The sequence below is a fragment of the Calonectris borealis genome, chromosome 18 (assembly GCF_964195595.1).
Source record: "Calonectris borealis chromosome 18, bCalBor7.hap1.2, whole genome shotgun sequence".
In the NCBI taxonomy this organism is placed as follows: domain Eukaryota; kingdom Metazoa; phylum Chordata; class Aves; order Procellariiformes; family Procellariidae; genus Calonectris; species Calonectris borealis.
The window spans coordinates 7,476,130-7,492,577 of record NC_134329.1 but is presented as its reverse complement, the minus strand read 5'-3'; the positions used below and the strand labels follow the sequence as shown (position 1 = coordinate 7,492,577).

At 43.2% G+C, this 16,448-nt stretch overlaps 2 protein-coding genes across 2 annotated transcripts in view; one reads left to right on the top strand and one right to left on the bottom strand.

Moving 5' to 3' along the window:
• Positions 1-11,578: 11,578 nt before the first annotated feature.
• Positions 11,579-16,295, bottom strand: RPL6 (ribosomal protein L6). Its single transcript, XM_075167583.1, has 7 exons — positions 16,086-16,295; positions 15,118-15,357; positions 14,927-15,025; positions 14,305-14,448; positions 13,220-13,268; positions 12,597-12,781; positions 11,579-12,093 (listed from the first exon to the last, which is right to left on the bottom strand). The coding sequence occupies exons 2-7, from the start codon at positions 15,355-15,357 to the stop codon at positions 11,941-11,943; spliced, it is 870 nt and encodes a 289-aa protein (XP_075023684.1). The 5' UTR covers positions 16,086-16,295; the 3' UTR covers positions 11,579-11,940.
• The window catches only part of PTPN11 (protein tyrosine phosphatase non-receptor type 11), a 46,257-nt gene continuing 46,061 nt past the window's right edge, over positions 16,253-16,448 (top strand). Inside the window, exon 1 of the mRNA XM_075167581.1 lies at positions 16,253-16,341. The gene's annotated coding sequence lies outside the window, so the exon portion shown is untranslated. The remainder of the gene's footprint in view (positions 16,342-16,448) is intronic.

The following is a 16,448-nucleotide window of genomic DNA, read 5'->3' as shown; positions in this document are numbered from 1 at the left end:
TACTGACACAGAACGTACAGACTTTTATTTTTTCTTCTAGGAGCATCGCCTTGTTACTCAAAGATGTCCTTTGTTCCAAGGCAGACATCTAAAATGTCCAACGTTTTTCTATTCTGTGTTAAAAGACCTCAGCTTTAATTTTAGTAAAAAATCAGTGTCAGTTCCACTTGGAGTCACAGCCTGGTATCATGATTTTAAATCTCCGATAGTTAAAAAATGAGAACAAATCAGTTAAACATGTTAAGCCCTCTCATTTTAAAATTATTTTCCTCCTTTACATTGAATAGTATGAACACTTCATGCTTGTATTTTAAGGGGAATTACAATGTAAAGTCAAGCTCAGGACAGCATACCGAAAATTAGATGCATTAACCTCTGGATCCCGCTGCTGTCCCAGCACAGGGCCCCTGTGCACGAACAGGCAAACAGGATGTTAACTCCTACAGGAGATGGGCGCGGTGATCTGCCAGGGTTTGTGTCTGATTCATTAGACTCCCTGAAATGTTCATTCAGCGCTGATTGACGCATGTTGTCAAACCTGCCATCAGACTTCCCGGAGGAGGATAAGGATGTTCACATCGCCAAAGCCTGATGGAAACGTGAAGCATGGGGATAGTAGCTGCAGCTGCATCGCAAGGCGGGGAAGCATCATACCTTGTCCTTGCAGGTGCTAAGGAGAGGGAGAGCTCCCTGTGGCTGGGCCACCAACACTCTGCCGTGGGAAATCTGCCCCTGGTTAACTAGCCAGCTGGTTAACTAGCTGGCTACCTTCACGGTCTGGGTAGGGAGGCTAAGTTCATGTTACTTTATATTGAACAAGCGCTGTAATGAACAAGATCTGTGTTTTACAAAACTTATATCCCTAGGAGAAATGAGTTCTCCCTCCCCATCAGGATGGCCTTACGCAGACATTGTTTTAAAGTTGACTGAGAACTGGGCAGAGTTTTATGGAATATTTATCAAAAATGTTTAATCCCAATCAGAATAAAAAGCTGAAATCTTGACATTTGCAGTGTAACATTTCAGGGGAAAAAAGTACATTTCAGGACAAATAACTTATTTCAGTTTTCTTTTTATTTCAATTTTACTTTTTATTATGTAAGATTTTAATTTAATCCATACGTTATGTTGCTTTAATTTCTTTTTGTTTGATATAATTTCTTAATAATTTTGATGCTGAATAAAGTTAATACTGAAGTGAAAACTCAAAAATCTGGTTTAACAGTATACTTCACTTTTTTCCAAATGAAGTTTTGTTAAATATGACTCATTCACAGGATGAGTTGATTTCAATTACTGGTACATTTTCTTAAAATCTCCCATATAATTGGCTTAGGGTTGGTCTGCATAGCATTGCAGGAAAATATTATTGTGACATCTACAGGAGCTTATATTTTATTTATAATTTATTTATGCTTATTTATATCATTACTGGCAACAGAGGAGATTTTTAAATTATGGTACATACATTCTAGTGCCTTTTTACATCCCAATCATCCCATAACAACCATAAATAAAAATTCCTGGGAGAAGCTTCCCAGTACAGCATTCTTCTTTCACTCTCACGTTGGGATGGATGTGTGCTGGCACAAAGCCACAAATATGGGGAGGAATGTATCAACTTGTGAAGGTATCTACCCAGTCTGAATTTCCCTAATTCTGACAGACACTAAGACGCTAGACAGTTCTGTCACCCTTTTTTTCTTTTTTTTTTTTCTTTTAACTTTAACATTGTCAACAATGCCTCAGTGAACTGAACTAGTAATTGGAAGTAAATTAAAAGTCAGAAGATTAAAAGCCCCACAGATGGGCCAGTGTGCTCATATCCTTTGTAAGCTGGTGGAAAGATGATTTCCCATGAACTGTAGAGGTCAGGTCTAGAAACATAGGAATTAACTTCTATGGGTATTTTGTAACTTATATTTCTTACATAAATATCCCATCATATCTGTCTGTCTTGTGTCTAAATATTTGCATCAGACTTCAGCGTTTTTCTGCTACAGTAATCGTCAGCCTGCCCTAACCAGATTTTAAACTATTCCAATTCAGGAGCTGCTCTTCGCAAATAAGGATGCTTTTCCTCTGTGACAAAGCAGAACTAATCAAAAAATTGAAATGAGTGCATCTTGGCTTTTTAATTTCTTGTTGATAAAAGTCTTGATTTGTTACAGAAAACATTTCAGGAGTAAAATAAATTATAAGTTTTTATGGCTTTTTGGAGTACCAGAAAGTCAAACTATCTAGGAAAACTTACAAATATTAGGTTAGTGTAATTTCATTCATATATCTCAGTCTAAATCCATCATGCAATAAGGTTAGGAATATTTTGACGTTGAGAGTTTAAAATACATATAGTAAATGTAGCAAAATGAAATGTATGACTAGGTAAGTGGGTGGAAAGCAGGGATTACTATGACTGGCAAGAATTTGTCTATACTACTTATTTTTTCTTATTATCTGTAATTCTGTAGCATCTGTAAGCTTCATTCAAAAACAAAATCTTATTGCGATGTTTTACAGACACAGCACAGAACTGCTTAAAAGCTAAACATGAAGCACCACCTGGATAGCTGCATTTGGAATTGATCACTGTGTTTCAAGAAGCCCATGGATGGGCTGGGGAAAGTCTTGATGAGAGCAATCAGGCATCTTGAAAACACAGCCTATGAGGGTAGCCTGAAAGGATTTGGCATGTTCAGTCTAGAGAAGAGAAGGCAGAGAGGAGACATGGCAACAAATGTGTGAAAGGCTGAAGCAGAGAGAGAAGAAGTAAGCTGCTGTTGGTAGGACAAAAAATCATGGGCTTAAACTGCCTGATACAAGGATACAGGGCAGACATCAGGAAACATTTCCCATTGGTATGGCATGTTCAGCAGGAAATTGGATTGCCTTCTGAGGTTGTGGGATCTCTGTTAATGGAGGGCTTTGGCAATCCACTAGGCAAGTATCTGTTTGGCCTGATGGGGACTTAGCTGATCTCGTGGTCCAGGATTAGATGGTTTTCACTGTCCATTTGCTATTTTCTGTGTTCTGTTCAAAGTAATTTCCATACCCATGGCAGGGAGAAAGCAGAAGGACCTGTAGGAAGGAAAAAGACAACACCCCCCACCCAGCTTTAGGAATCTCAGGTAATAGTTTGTCCACAGAGAGAAGTAGTGATGGAGGGAATGATGGAGGAATTACTCAAAGATGGCAAGAAGCAGAATTTTGCCAGCTTGCTTCCGTCAGCCATGTTTTGTAGATGTCATCCAGAAAGAAAGGCCTGAGGCACCTGTTTACTACAAAAGGCTAGAGCTGCATCTTTATATACGTTTTAGAAAAAGGTTTGCCAATCCTGACAAAAAAATCTATTCGGTTGCCCATGCTGAGTTAGCAATATTGGGAATAAAACCCACAACTCATTACATGTTATTCATCCAAAAATGACTTGCCTTTCACAAGCACATCTCTAAGTAAAGATAACTTGCGAGGGTGTTACAAAAGAGATAACAATGACCAGAGAGTGTGAAACAACAGGACACCAAAGAAAGGAATCAAAGCAGGATTTTAAATGAGAATTTTAAATGAGGTGGCTTTTGAACTTTTATTATCTTTGTCTTTTACTTGAAATTCACAAATCAGTTCCAAGATCCTGTGAAGTCTTAATTAGCAGGTTTTCACAGGCATTGCAGCCTAACTACCCCTTTTCCTAAGAAAAGGAAGCCAGGTCAGTGAATCCCCGGCCTGAGAAAATGCTATAGTCTGTACTGATTTTCTCTTCAATGGTGACAGGCATTCAAAACAAACTTAAAACTGAAAGCCACTAATTGAGAACTGAAACCATGCAGTGCAAATTGGAATGCCTTTTCCTCTGGGGAGAACAATTTTGCTGTGTGGTGTTATTTTGCAGCTATAAGTGCCCACATCTCCAAAGGTGCTCTTCCCATAGTGCCTACCTCCCCTTCCTTTCTTTCTTGAAGCATTTCTCCTGTTCTTTCCAGTATCTCTTTCCTATAATTTCCAGCCAATAATCTACTTTTAAAGGAAGAGTAAGAGCTATTATACAATCAAGTCACAGTGAGTGAACAACTTGATTGGATATAAATATGAGGGAGACAAACAAAAAAGGATATAAATGTCTACTGTGGTTTTGGTAGTGAAGGGATGTTGCTGATTTCTGTGAGAGGTGCAATCTTCCTATGCTCGCTATGACTCACCTGTTTTTCCCTCTGTTCCTTACAGCCAGATGGCATAAACCAGTAAAGGCCAAATAATTCATCATTCCACAGACTTGTGAGGGACTGGCCCCCAGATGAAGCCAAGATGGTTGAAAATATTTTCATGCTGCTACAGGTAGGACAGTTTCTTCATTTGTAATATTGTAGAGTTGAGTCTATGAATGCTGCAGTGGAATGTCAAGTGCTAATAAAATCCTGGTCTTGACAGGTAAAAGTCAGTCTTTTCTGGAATTGTTTCATAAACCCTTGACTTTATGCTTAACAACATAGCAGTGTTTCTTTAAAAAGAACAACATCACAAGTAGCCTACAGATAAACCATGAAGAACAGTTAATTGCCCTTCAACTAAAATAACTCCATGAGCAATCAATCAACAGAAGAACTGAGAGCAGCGCTATCTCTCAGTCATCCAAAGCCAACCGACTATTTGGAGGATTATACCAGCATCACCGCCTTCCTTAGATCATTGGTTCACAAATAGACAGCACCAGCCCAGCCTTTCACATGCAATACAGCGACCATATTACGTGTATTGTTCTCATTCCTCCATTCTTCCAGACTGTTGTCATATGGCTGTTGGTTGTGCATGACAAACACATAAAAAAGCCATTTCTTAGACTTGATTATCCAGTCTCCCCAGGCTTGGTGTGGTGGCCAGTTGGATGACATGAAAAATTGCAGCTCAGGGTGACAGGATGGGAAGAATGATAGAAATTTTAATGAGTATTCTTATAAATCCGCAGGAGACAGCTGCACTGACTGGCTCACACTGGGACACCCTTCTCAAGTACTTGTGAAATCAGCTGTTATTTCAAGTAAGCCCAAACCACATAATTTGTGATGTTATTTGTATTATTTTCATTTTTTTTTCAAGCTGTTAGCCAATTTGGAGATCAATGGTTTGCCTTTGTTAGAAGACGGTTACATGATGATGCTAGACACTGCCTTGATGAAGTCCCGTTTATTTACAAAGCATGAAAAAGTCATCTTTCCTAGAGTGTTGGATTAAGTAAACCACAGATTTTTGTGCACAGTGCTTTGACCAAAGCCAGTATTTTGACAAAAAAAAAAGCGCGCTCAAAGTTTTCTCTTGCATCAGCAGTCTCAAAACGCAGTTTTCCTTTTTCTCCGTGTCCCTAGTATGTGCATGTGTTTCGTTTTTTTCTCTCACACAAACACAGAGCTCCAGATTTCAAATGCCCTTTTTGCACTTTCTGTGTCAGTCCAGAGGGAAGCCATGCGGATAATGTGCAATGTACAGAAGCTTTGCCATGTGCCTGTCATTTGAGTAATAGTTGTTGTTGTTTCAGTTCCCTGATTCTAGAGGGGCATTTGTTTATTTTGTGTGCTTATTTTAAGGAACAGTTATGGTTACCCACCAATTTCAATGAAATTCCATGAAACAAATCTTCATTTCAGCTTAACAGGACATTCACACCAGTAATTTGAATGATTTTACCTAAACATCTCCAGTGAAACATTTTGAGGATACATCATTCTTTTTAGGGCCTTCATATTTCCTTGTTCTGAAAAATAACCTTCTTCCCTTGTATATCAAGGACATAAGTTTGCTGTCCAGGACTGGTTTTGTACATTTTATCTTTGTATTTTATTTCCTCATGTGAAAACGGGCATTTTGAACAATAGGATACCATGTATAGCACATGGTGATATCTGAAAGCCTTAATTTTAAAAACAATTACATTGTAAGTGCATCTATCAAGCGAGTGAAAAACCTCTAGATCAAGTAGGACTGACAAAATAGATGAAGATGTAATTGCTTCTGGTTTAGTCTCCTATTTTCTTCATGAGGTTTAAAGCCTTTCCTAGTGCTACTTGGTGTGGTTCTCTGCATCCCACTGACTTGCTCCAATGGACTGAATAAATCATTTTACCTTTGTGTACAGTTTCTCGGTGTTATAATGGCAGTTTTTACCTCTGCTGGGTATCACGAGGCCAATGTGCTCAGTGCCTGTAAAGTATGAGAAGTTGTTTATGATGATCATTAAAAAAATTCTGCAGGCAAAGTGCTAGGAACTGCTAATTGGGCAAAATGCAGAAACACAGAATGTCACCAGAGACTAAATCTTTTAGCTGTACTGTCCTGTACAAATATAATGGACTAAGTTCTGCAAAAATGACATTACAACAGATAAATCGGAATATGAAAACATTTATTCTTCATGCCACCTGTGCCAGTCTTCAACACCACACAATGTTTTTATTTTTTAGTATTAGATTTTGATATTATCTCAGTAGGGGAAGATTAGAATAATAGATCAGGTCCCCTCCTCAGTGTCATCCATGCATAGACTTTTTATTCTTTTATGTACTTCAGAGCATTGTCATAAATGGTATGTCTGCAGAAGTTTAAAACACTTCTTGAGACCTGGTATGAGAAAGTATTACTGCTGTTCTGCAGGTATGTGAACACTGACCTCACTGAAATTAAGTTACTTGCCCAGGATCACACAGAAAATCAATAGAGCTGAGAAAAAAAATCTGATTTCTTTAATCTCAAGTAATATTTTGACTACCATGCTTCCTCTCTCCTTATCATTATTACTACTAATAAGTATTTGTGTCTGGTATAGAGTGAACCGTGGTTAGGTCATAGAAGTTGCTGGCTGTGTGTACAATCTATCATGTAAAGTCATTTCCACTGAGAAAGATAAACATTGAAATAATGGGGAAAAAAAAAGGCTAAAATGAGCCAAAAAAGGCAGTCAACTGACAAAAATGTTTTTTGACTCTTCATCTGCAAGAGGGTCAAAACTGGTCTGATCTGAAAAAAAACCAAAAACCAAACAAACTATGAAAAAGCAACTAAACAAGTAAGAAATTTCATGGTTGCTTATTGGCAAGCTTCTTAAATTCCACATATAACCATCACAGATCAACCTTCTTGCATGACTCAGTGCAAACGTTGACTACAGCCAGTGGGACTGGCTCACCTTGTTCAATTAGTGGCTTCCTGGACAATGAGGAAAAAAACCAGCAAGAACTATTATGAATAAGATCCTTATAAAAATATGGATTTAATTGCTCTAATTGCTTAAACAATGAATTGTCAAGTGCCTAGTGCAGACTGTAATGCAGGAGAACTGGAGAAATCAAATTAACAGGTAAATAGTTCCCCTTTTCCTGCATCCTCACATCCCACACAAGCCACTGGGAACTTGAGATGCTGTCTCAAACCAGAACAGGAGCAGGAGCTCTTAATACTGTACCCATATGATTGTGTCATTTATGAGACCTGCTACTTCAGGACAATAATGATGGAAGAAGGTGTATTGGAGTTTACATGACTCTCCGATGTAGTTCTAGATCTCTTAGACTAAGCTGCCTATGAGTCCGTCTTGTACCAGAGTAATAGCTGATAAAATGTTAGGAGCCACTGATGTTTGTAGATTGGTACGCTGCTTAATCCCCTAGACAGCACAGGCAAATGGTGTGATCTCTTACCCTAATGGAACTGTAAGAGACCTCAGTAACACAGCCTTCGCAGTGAGCCAGGGACAGGGCAGAACTCTGCTAACCAGTTTCAAACTGAGCAGGGTAATTGCTCGCCTGGAGTTTTAAGTGCTGGTTAGAAAACTGTAAAAAACAGTTTTGATCTTAAAAATAGTTGATTTTAATAAGGAGAGATCAAGAAGCCCTCTTCACCGAAAGACAAGAAACAAAATATACTGAAAGAAGAATATACAGCGACTCTGGAACAAATTCTGTTAGTCAAATCCATTTGGATGGGGTTTCTAATGCTTGAATCATTTAAAGTGAGATGGGAATCAGAATTTGGAGAAGAGTGGAAGGAGTTATCTAGCATTTGCTAAAGGCTGCCTAGGCCACCTCTTCTCTATGAATGGTTTCTCAGCTGATCTTGCCTACATTTTCTATGAGGCTAAAGCAGAGCTTCTTCCAGGTGGTGAAGACAAAGAAACTGTTCCCAAATTCTATTTATTCTTTATGGAGCTTGTGGGGAGGTCCAGAATGACTTGTTGCAGAAGTGGAGCTGGTATACCAGTGGCAACAGTTCTGTGAACTACAAGGAGAGGAAGGGCAGGGATCAGATGGAAATATGCTGGGGCAAAAAGGTTCAGCTGCCCCTGCATGACTAAGGCACATCCTATGGGTATCTTATAGCATAGGTGAACTGAGTAGCTGATCGCTGGACATCTGGACATTTGGCATATTTTCCTCAACACCTGGCCAAAATGGTATGTGTGGTAGTCCTGTAAAAGCACTTTCACGTTCCGGCCATAGCATCTTCTCTTAATGAAAGTTAAAACCAAGTGTGTCACACCTGAAATGCCAAAGGTAACGTTCTCTACAAACCTGGCACTGGAAAGTACTTTGTCATGCAAGTAAGCCTCAGTTTCTCCTAAAGCTCCTTGTCCCAGAAGCAAAGCTAGTGTCTGCCTGAGACTGCCGGCCAACACGGCAGCTGGGACATGTAGCCTTTCTGGGCTGGACTGAACCCACCAGGTCATTTCACAGAGGCAGCTAATAGGTAAAAATAGGTGCCTGTAGATAATAAGGCCTTGCATCTTATTACTGATTCCCTGAGAAAGCCAACATCCCTCTATCTTTCCTCTCAAAAGGATGCTTTATTATAATTACATATCACTTTATTAGGCAGCTGAAGCAAAGAGCACATTTGATGCTAATGAAGTGCTGCTGTGGTTGAGTCTGTCACTATTTTTGGGCCTGCACATCTCCAGCACTTTTGATTGGGTGACTGAGGCTTTGGATGTCTCTAGCTTCTTCTGTGGGGGATGCTCGGTGAAAAGCAATGACTCAGCTAGCCAGGACTGCAGAACTGTTTACATGCTCAGAATGAGAAAAGCTGCGGGACAGCGAGAACACACACAAAAGCTCTTTATGTGGTGGAAGTATTTTTCAGGTAGTGGACAGTATTATCTAGATGGAAAAATCCTTCTGAATATTCACTTTGTTTCTGTGTTGGTCATCTGTATAGTCCTTGTTTTTCTTCTTTTCCATCCCCCATGCCAGAGCATTTCAGAAAAAAAGCCAGATTTCACAGAACTCCAGGAAAATATTTTAGAGGTTGAGAGAGAGACAAATCACCCCTGTCCACCGGCTGCCTTCCCCTATGAAAGACAAGGCTTTTGCTGTCTCCATTTTCTGCAGCAAAGCCCGAGGAGCTGTTCGGCAGTGTGAAGGCATGATTTGGTGTTAAAATTTGACTTAACAGCTAGCGCCCCCAGAAGCAGGCCTGCTCCCACGCCCCTTTGTGCCGACACCGACATTTATCTGGTCCCACAGTGACTCAGTTCAGGGTTTCAGCATGAAAATATTCATTTCTCCCTCTCTCTCCCCACCTTGCAGGACTGTGTTATTGGTCACCACCTCGTCAGACAAGTGACAGGACTGGGGCGAGGGAGGCAATGGCAGCACGTGAGGCCATTTCTCCGTACCAGGACCAATTAAGACAACTGAACTGTATTACCAAATCACTTCCTGACAGCACACTGGAAGACAAAGCCTCCCCTTTCAGTAAACAACGTTAATTGTTCCACGTATCATTTAATGTCTTCTGATACACAAATGAGGAACGTGTCAGAGTAATCAAAAATTACAGACAATACCATTGTATCTAAATGCCTAGTTATTCTTCAACTAGCCCATAGGGCTATTTTGTTACTACAACTTCCCCATTCCCAGAGGGGAAGGGAATGACTGAAGGACTAGTACCTCTTAGACTGCAACTGCGTGACCAAATCTGCAGACTTTGCAATACCACATGCTGCTACAAACTGTTTTTATCAAGAGGTCTACTTGTTTTTTGACTTTTCCCATTTAAGTGTTCCCACATACAATTTTTACTTTAACTGAGCTTTCTAAGCATACTGGGTTAAGATATTTCTTTGGTAGTATCAGTAAACTTATCTTAATACTACCAGTGAGATGTGTGCCACACTTTTGTATCTTTTTAGAGTTGATTTATGTAAACAGGCCAGTCCCACCACTGCTGTAAAATCTCACATCAACTTAAGAAACCTCTCAGTATACCCATTATCCACCAAACCACATACAACAGAAGATGCAACTCATCACAGATGTAGTTCCGATGGCAGTGGAAAATGAAGAACATCTTCCCGGAGCACCACAGGGCAGAACCTAGCATAGAGCAACGCGAGACCCACACCCAGCCAGCAGGCCCGGAGTTCTGCATTTGGACAAAGCTTGCTCACTGGCTCCCTCTGCTGAGCCACACTAATATTTAATATGTTAATTATCAAGAGGAAGATGGTGGAAGAGGAACCAGTGCTATATAATGCCATACTCTGTAACACCAGCCAGCATCAGCTGTAAGATGACTGTAACCCCTTGGTGCGAGAATCCAGAGCCGGGTATTCTGCAGGTATTTTGAGTTTTTTCATTGGCTCTGGAGCACCTGAAGCCCGATTCCTCCTTCCCAATGAACGTGACTAGTACGTGACATGTAGGCTTCCACCTCAGTGAGGGTTGCATTACTCCCTTTTCTATCCCCTTTTCATGAAGCTTGTATGAATTTGATGAAATCCCTACTCCCTGTCAAGTTTGACCCCATTGGCTACTTTCAGCTAAGAATTAATAGGAAGACAGATGGTGCAGTTATATAAGCCTCGTTTCCTGCCCAAGTCTGGCTAAGAAGGAGCTCAAGCGTGCCAGATTTGTTAGTATGTACATCCTCGGTTTTTTAAGAGCAAAGCTATTACTACCCAAGCATCCTCTTCCAGATATCTGCTAACTGACCTCAACAGAGAAAAAAACCAGACAGGACTAACTTTCTCAACTCACTTTCTGCCAGTTTCTGAGATAGGAAAAATTGTTGAGACTCCGGAAGTCTCCCAGGATAGAAAAACACCTGCCTTTCACAGAAACAGCTTCTGCTTTTCAACTCATTTCTGAGCCTACAGAATGAAGAATCATGCTTTTGCTTTTTGATCTAAGCAGGTATTTGTTCCCGACTAAAAGCGTTACATCCCACATGGATAAACAAAGAACAAGAAAAAAATATGGAATTTGGGAAGGGACATACATTCCAAATTTTGTTATGGTTCCAGGGATAAGTTACCCTGCAAAACTCTAGAGAGTATTCTCAGTGTTTCCGCTTCAAAATGCAAGGCATAGTTCCTGAAATGCCTCTAAAAAGTTGCTATATTTGCTGAGGTTTATGTGATGATTGATGGATCAAAGCTCTTCATCAGAAATACCATCTCAACAAAGCTGTGCACAAGCTTTAAAATGCTAATGAGTTACCTAGCAGTGGTTTGTTGCTAAGACCTGGTTCTTCACAAAAAGATACCCAAAGCATTGGTTTCAGCAGTAAGGGTGCAGAGAAACACGCCAGCAGAGACACTGGGCTGGATGTTTATTCTGGACTATGTCCTGGTGAGTAGTCAATCCAGTATGTATATCCTCTTTCCCAAATTCAAGTGCCAATTCCTTTCTGGTTATACTAAATTGGGGGGGGGGAGGACCAAACCCAAAAAACCCCAGCTAACCCCAACCAAACAAAACACCCACACCCTTATACACTCAAAATTCTAGTCATCTACATACAGTCTCTCAGAATTTCATGCCACAAGAGTTTCCCTATCCTTTAAATAACATGCTTTGCAAGATTTGTGCAACACATTCTATTACGGATTGCAATGAAGACACCAGAAATCCTTGCTTTTTTCCCTTCAAATTTAATGTGGTGCTTTCAGAACAGTTAGAACACCAATTTGTGAGGATAGACTCCATTTGAGAGACAGAATGTAGAACGCAGGTACCCACGGAGCTGAGGCACCTTCTTAATTCGTGCAAGGATCTGTGAATCCACTTTCTTCTGGTCTGACTTGCGTTGCTCCGTTATCTCGTATTTCTAGAAAGTAAAAGAATAATGTTAAAATCCTGCAGAGTGACTTCAGACTCTTCTACGGAGATGAGAAAATTCAGGGCAAACACCGAGTTCTGGCATTTTCAGGAAATCTTTTCTCCATTTGTTCTAAATATGGGAAAGGTGGTAGGAGACCGGAGGTGGCAGAGAGAATTGAAGCCGCTTGTTTGGCTTACGGTGCAGATACCAGAGCCAGCAGCATGCTGTTGGCAGTATCAAAACAGTAAAGGTGTTTCTCGGTCAAAAAAGACATTTAACTGGAATAATCACTGCTGCTGTTCTGCTAAGGTACAAGCAGGAAAGAATCCCCAAATTTAAAAGGGGTTTATCTCAATATTGCTGTATTAATTCATTTTCATGGCATTACCTCACTTCATTGAGGACCACTTAAAATTCAATTGTCCATTTGTTTCATGGTATTTCCCCCTTTCCAGCCTAGCTTTAAGTAACAAGGACGTTCACAAAGAATGAACAATCACGTTCCTTACTTCTTTTTCAGTGTCAAAGATCTCGCCTTCCTGGTGCTTGGGCTTGCGCAGCCTCTTCTTCTTGAAGTATGCATCAGTGAGATGCTTGGGAATTTTCACTCCAGAGATGTCAACCTTTGTAGATGTAGCAATAACAAATTTCTGATGGGCCCTACGCAGAGGGACACGATTGATAACCAAGGGTCCTAAAGGCAGAGGAGGGACAGAAGAGAGAACAAGGTTAGCTTTCCTGGCAACAACCACTGCTTTCAAGCTGGATTTTTGTAGTGTATACGATGGCTAGTTTCTTCAGAGATGCCTACAGCTAAAAGCTGAACAATCAACAAAGCCCTTCGCCACAGCCTCTAGAAAAGCCAAAAAATGCTTCCTGATCTCTTCCAGATATTGAAGCTTAATTACCTCCCCTCCACCTCCCTGGAAAGCCACAAAACATGATTCCACTTAGTTACACGAACACATGATGCGCCAAACCCTCCACGTGCAGATCTGTAACACTCCTGACCCCGGAGACATACTTAAACTTAAAACCAAACCAAACCCCTGCAAAAAACTCGCCCCCCGCAACCCATAAAACCCCCCCAAAACAAACAAACAAAAAATCATCATCACACTTAAGTTTTTACCTGTAACAAGCAAAAGGCCAGTAGCAAGCTGCTTCAAGAAGACGACGCGCTGAAACGAGATGAGATGTGACATGAGTCCTCAGGTCCCAGCACTCTGAAATACTGCAACCAAAGCGGGACCATGCCCACGCTCGGCCTGAATTACTGGTACAAGCATCGACAAAGTGTCCAGGTATGGGCGCAACCGTGCGACTTGAGAAGCAACCACCACGCGAGCCAAGCTACCAACGCTTCCAGAGTACATCTTTGCCAGAGTTACCACATCTACGACAGATCGCAACTCTCCACGTGCTTCATCATTCGAGGCTGAGCAAAGCCAATTAGTATGTTTTTTAATCTTTGCCTATTCTAGAGGATCGTGAGACAGCCATCCCGTAGCCCAAATTCTTGGAACATATAAGTTAAAGGCAGGAACTAGATAAAACCCAGAAGAATACCACAACATATCACACAGCGAGCTGTCCCCCAGCTGCATTTCATTCTTTCTGGTCAAGTCTTCCTCCCCTTTATTCTTTTAAGTAATGTGACATCGAAGCCAAAAAATTCAAGAAAATAAAGGACGTCAGTTAAGACCTGTTAGTAAACATCATTAAGACGAAGAACACAGCTTAATGTAACAATCAAGTGTTACCTTGATAATTAGATTAAGAATGAAAATGTAATTCTTCCTTTGCAATAGGTAATCTACGACAACGTTTTGGCCTCATTGCAACTGTAACAGAAACAGCCATCGGGTCTGCTATTCTGCAGTGCAAAGTTTGCACGACACGCATCGACACACTTTTCTGCATTGCAGGAAGACTCCCTTAGTTTTGTCTAAGCAACTGGACTAGCCTGTTTTACTTCCAGCTCTGTGTAGAACATTAATTTAAAGACCGTTTCCCCTAAAGGCAGGACGAGAGAAAGCATCTAGACAGAATTCACAACAAAAGCAGATTCGCGTCTCGCGGCTGAGCGGTGTCCTGTGACATCAGCTGGTAAATTCAGGGTACCTCTTCTCAGCCAAAACGGTTTCGGCACAGAAATGCTGCAAAGCCGCTGTGAGAGCCCATGTGGGGAAGCGCACAGGAAGAAGTTCCGATTACCTTGCCTCTGTGACGACCAGTCAGAAGGATCAGAACAGTTCCCGGAGTAATAGAGGCCCGCAGCCTCCTCTTGTGCTGGCAAAAGGGCTTTTTGCCGTGACTCAAAAGCTTGCGAGGAACATCTTCAGTTGGATAGTATCTGGGCTAGAAAAAGAGGAGCAAAACATTGTACCACCCTGTATTCCACGAGACAGAAAGCTTTCACTACAGTTTAGATTCTCCCTTTTGTAAGCGATGCTATTTCACTAAAGATGACCTTTCTGAAAGATTTTTTTTCTGCTGCAACTGGCACTTCAGGAACACACTGAGTATTTTCTGTACAACTGTGCAATAGCGAAAGTTGAGATCAGCTCTTTGTTTCTGAGCACGCTTCCAGTTCAGCACAGCAATACAAACGGCAGAGGACAACCCTCTCTTGCCTACTAAACATTCTCTAAATTACCCGCGTCTCCCTGAGAACGACAATCGCTGGGTCGGTGTCTCAAGGAGAGAACTGCAAACAGTTCAGTGAAGCATGGCATGGGCTGAGGCTGCTGCGTCGCCCCAGCCAAGAGGTACATCACCTAGTCAAAAGTTACACCTAACAGCCTTAAACTGCCAGTGTCTGAGTTCTTTTTCTTACCATTTTGCGGATTTTAACCACACGGCTGCCTCCATTCTTATCTCCACCGACCGGCTTGGTGATGGTTGCGCGTGGCTTTTCTTTCTTTTTCTTTTCTATCTGTAGGCAAAGAAAAGGGAAAACGTATGAAGTTTCAAACCAAAGCCACCATGAAAAACATGATTATTTAAACACAGTATTTATTGTCCTACCTTTGTTTCTGGAGCAGTGTACTTCCGCTTGTACAGTGCTTTTCTGGCATACATGGCTGACCGGGAATATCTCCCGATACCTCGGGCCAGGACAGGGTTACGGCTGGCATGATGCTTCTTAATCTTCTTCTTCTTCTCACCTACTTCCTTCTGCTCAGCCGGCTTCTTCTCAAGCGTCTTTTTCTTGCTGGCCGCCTTCTCGCCTGGCTTTTTCTCACCGGCCGCCTTCTCGCCCGCCATCTGTAGATCCAAATAAAACAGACTTATTACAAGGTGTGCAGAGGAGTGTCCAAGCTGCAGAAACAAAATAAAATAATCGGAACCAGATCCTTTACACCACTCTAATAGTTGTCAGCCACCTCTTACAGCCATGCCACATCAAGACACTGCAGAGTCAAAGGCCGTTCCCGCTCGCTGCGCGCCCACCCGTCACACAGCGCTCCTCCGCGCTCCTTAGAACAGCTACAAGCTCACCGAACGCATCCGATGCCTCCTCAGCGGGAAGCCCAAGAAAACGCAAACACACGCCGACGCCGCAGCCGCCCATCTGTCCCCGGGGACGGTCGCAGCGGCTCTGGGCTCGGGACTCCCCCCGGTCCCGCTGCTGGGCCCTGCCGCACCGCGGGGCTACCCCAGCCTTCCCCGCGCTACCGCTCAGCCCCGCAGAGGCCTCCAGCTCCGGCCCCAGCCGAGTCCCGTTCCCGCTTCTCAGCTGCAACCCAGGAGGCTCCGGCCCGGCCGGTCGCAGCCCAGCGCGGCCTCCGCAGCCAGCCGCGGCCTGGCCTGTCCGGGGGCGGCTGAACCTCCCACTCCACCCCCGCCCCCATACGGGCCCCCGGGCCTCATCGCCGTCTCCCCGATGGCGCCGGGCCGGGCCCATGGGCCCAGCGCAGCCGCCCGAGGGCAGATGGCGGCGGATGGCGCCCGCCGGGTCCCGGCCCTGCCCGCCGCCGCTCCGCCATTCTTACCTTCCGGGGAGGGAAAGGGGCCTACATCCGGGGACAAGTGGCCTAAAGAGAGCGCGGCGTCTGACGTCACCGCGCCAGCCGCGGAGCACGCTGGGACTTGTAGTCCGGGCGGGTCCCGCACGGCCCCGGCCAGTCCCGGGTCAGCCGGAGAGGGAACACCGGGCACTCGCGCCCCGGCCCGCAGCGGGCTGAGCGGAGACGAGCGGCTCCGGGAGCTGCTGACCTGACCCTGCCTCCACCTCGGGGCGCGGCCGAGGTAAGGCTCCGCGCTGACCCCCGCCCCGCTTGGCGGGACGAGGCTCCGCCACTCCCGCGGCAGGTGCCACCGGGGCCCGCTCGGGCGGACCGGCCCCCCCCCCCGCC

What these genes read in the sequence shown, in the direction of transcription:
- RPL6 (XM_075167583.1), bottom strand. Translation starts at nt 15,357, where the DNA reads ATGGCGGGCGAGAAGGCGGCCGGTGAGAAAAAGCCAGGCGAGAAGGCG. An exon ending in ACACTGCTCCAGAAACAAAG is followed by an intron (nt 15,026 to 15,117) that starts GTAGGACAATAA and finishes CTTTGCCTACAG; the next exon opens with ATAGAAAAGAAAAAGAAAGA. An exon ending in TCTTTGACACTGAAAAAGAA is followed by an intron (nt 12,094 to 12,596) that starts GTAAGGAACGTG and finishes TTTACTTTCTAG; the next exon opens with AAATACGAGATAACGGAGCA.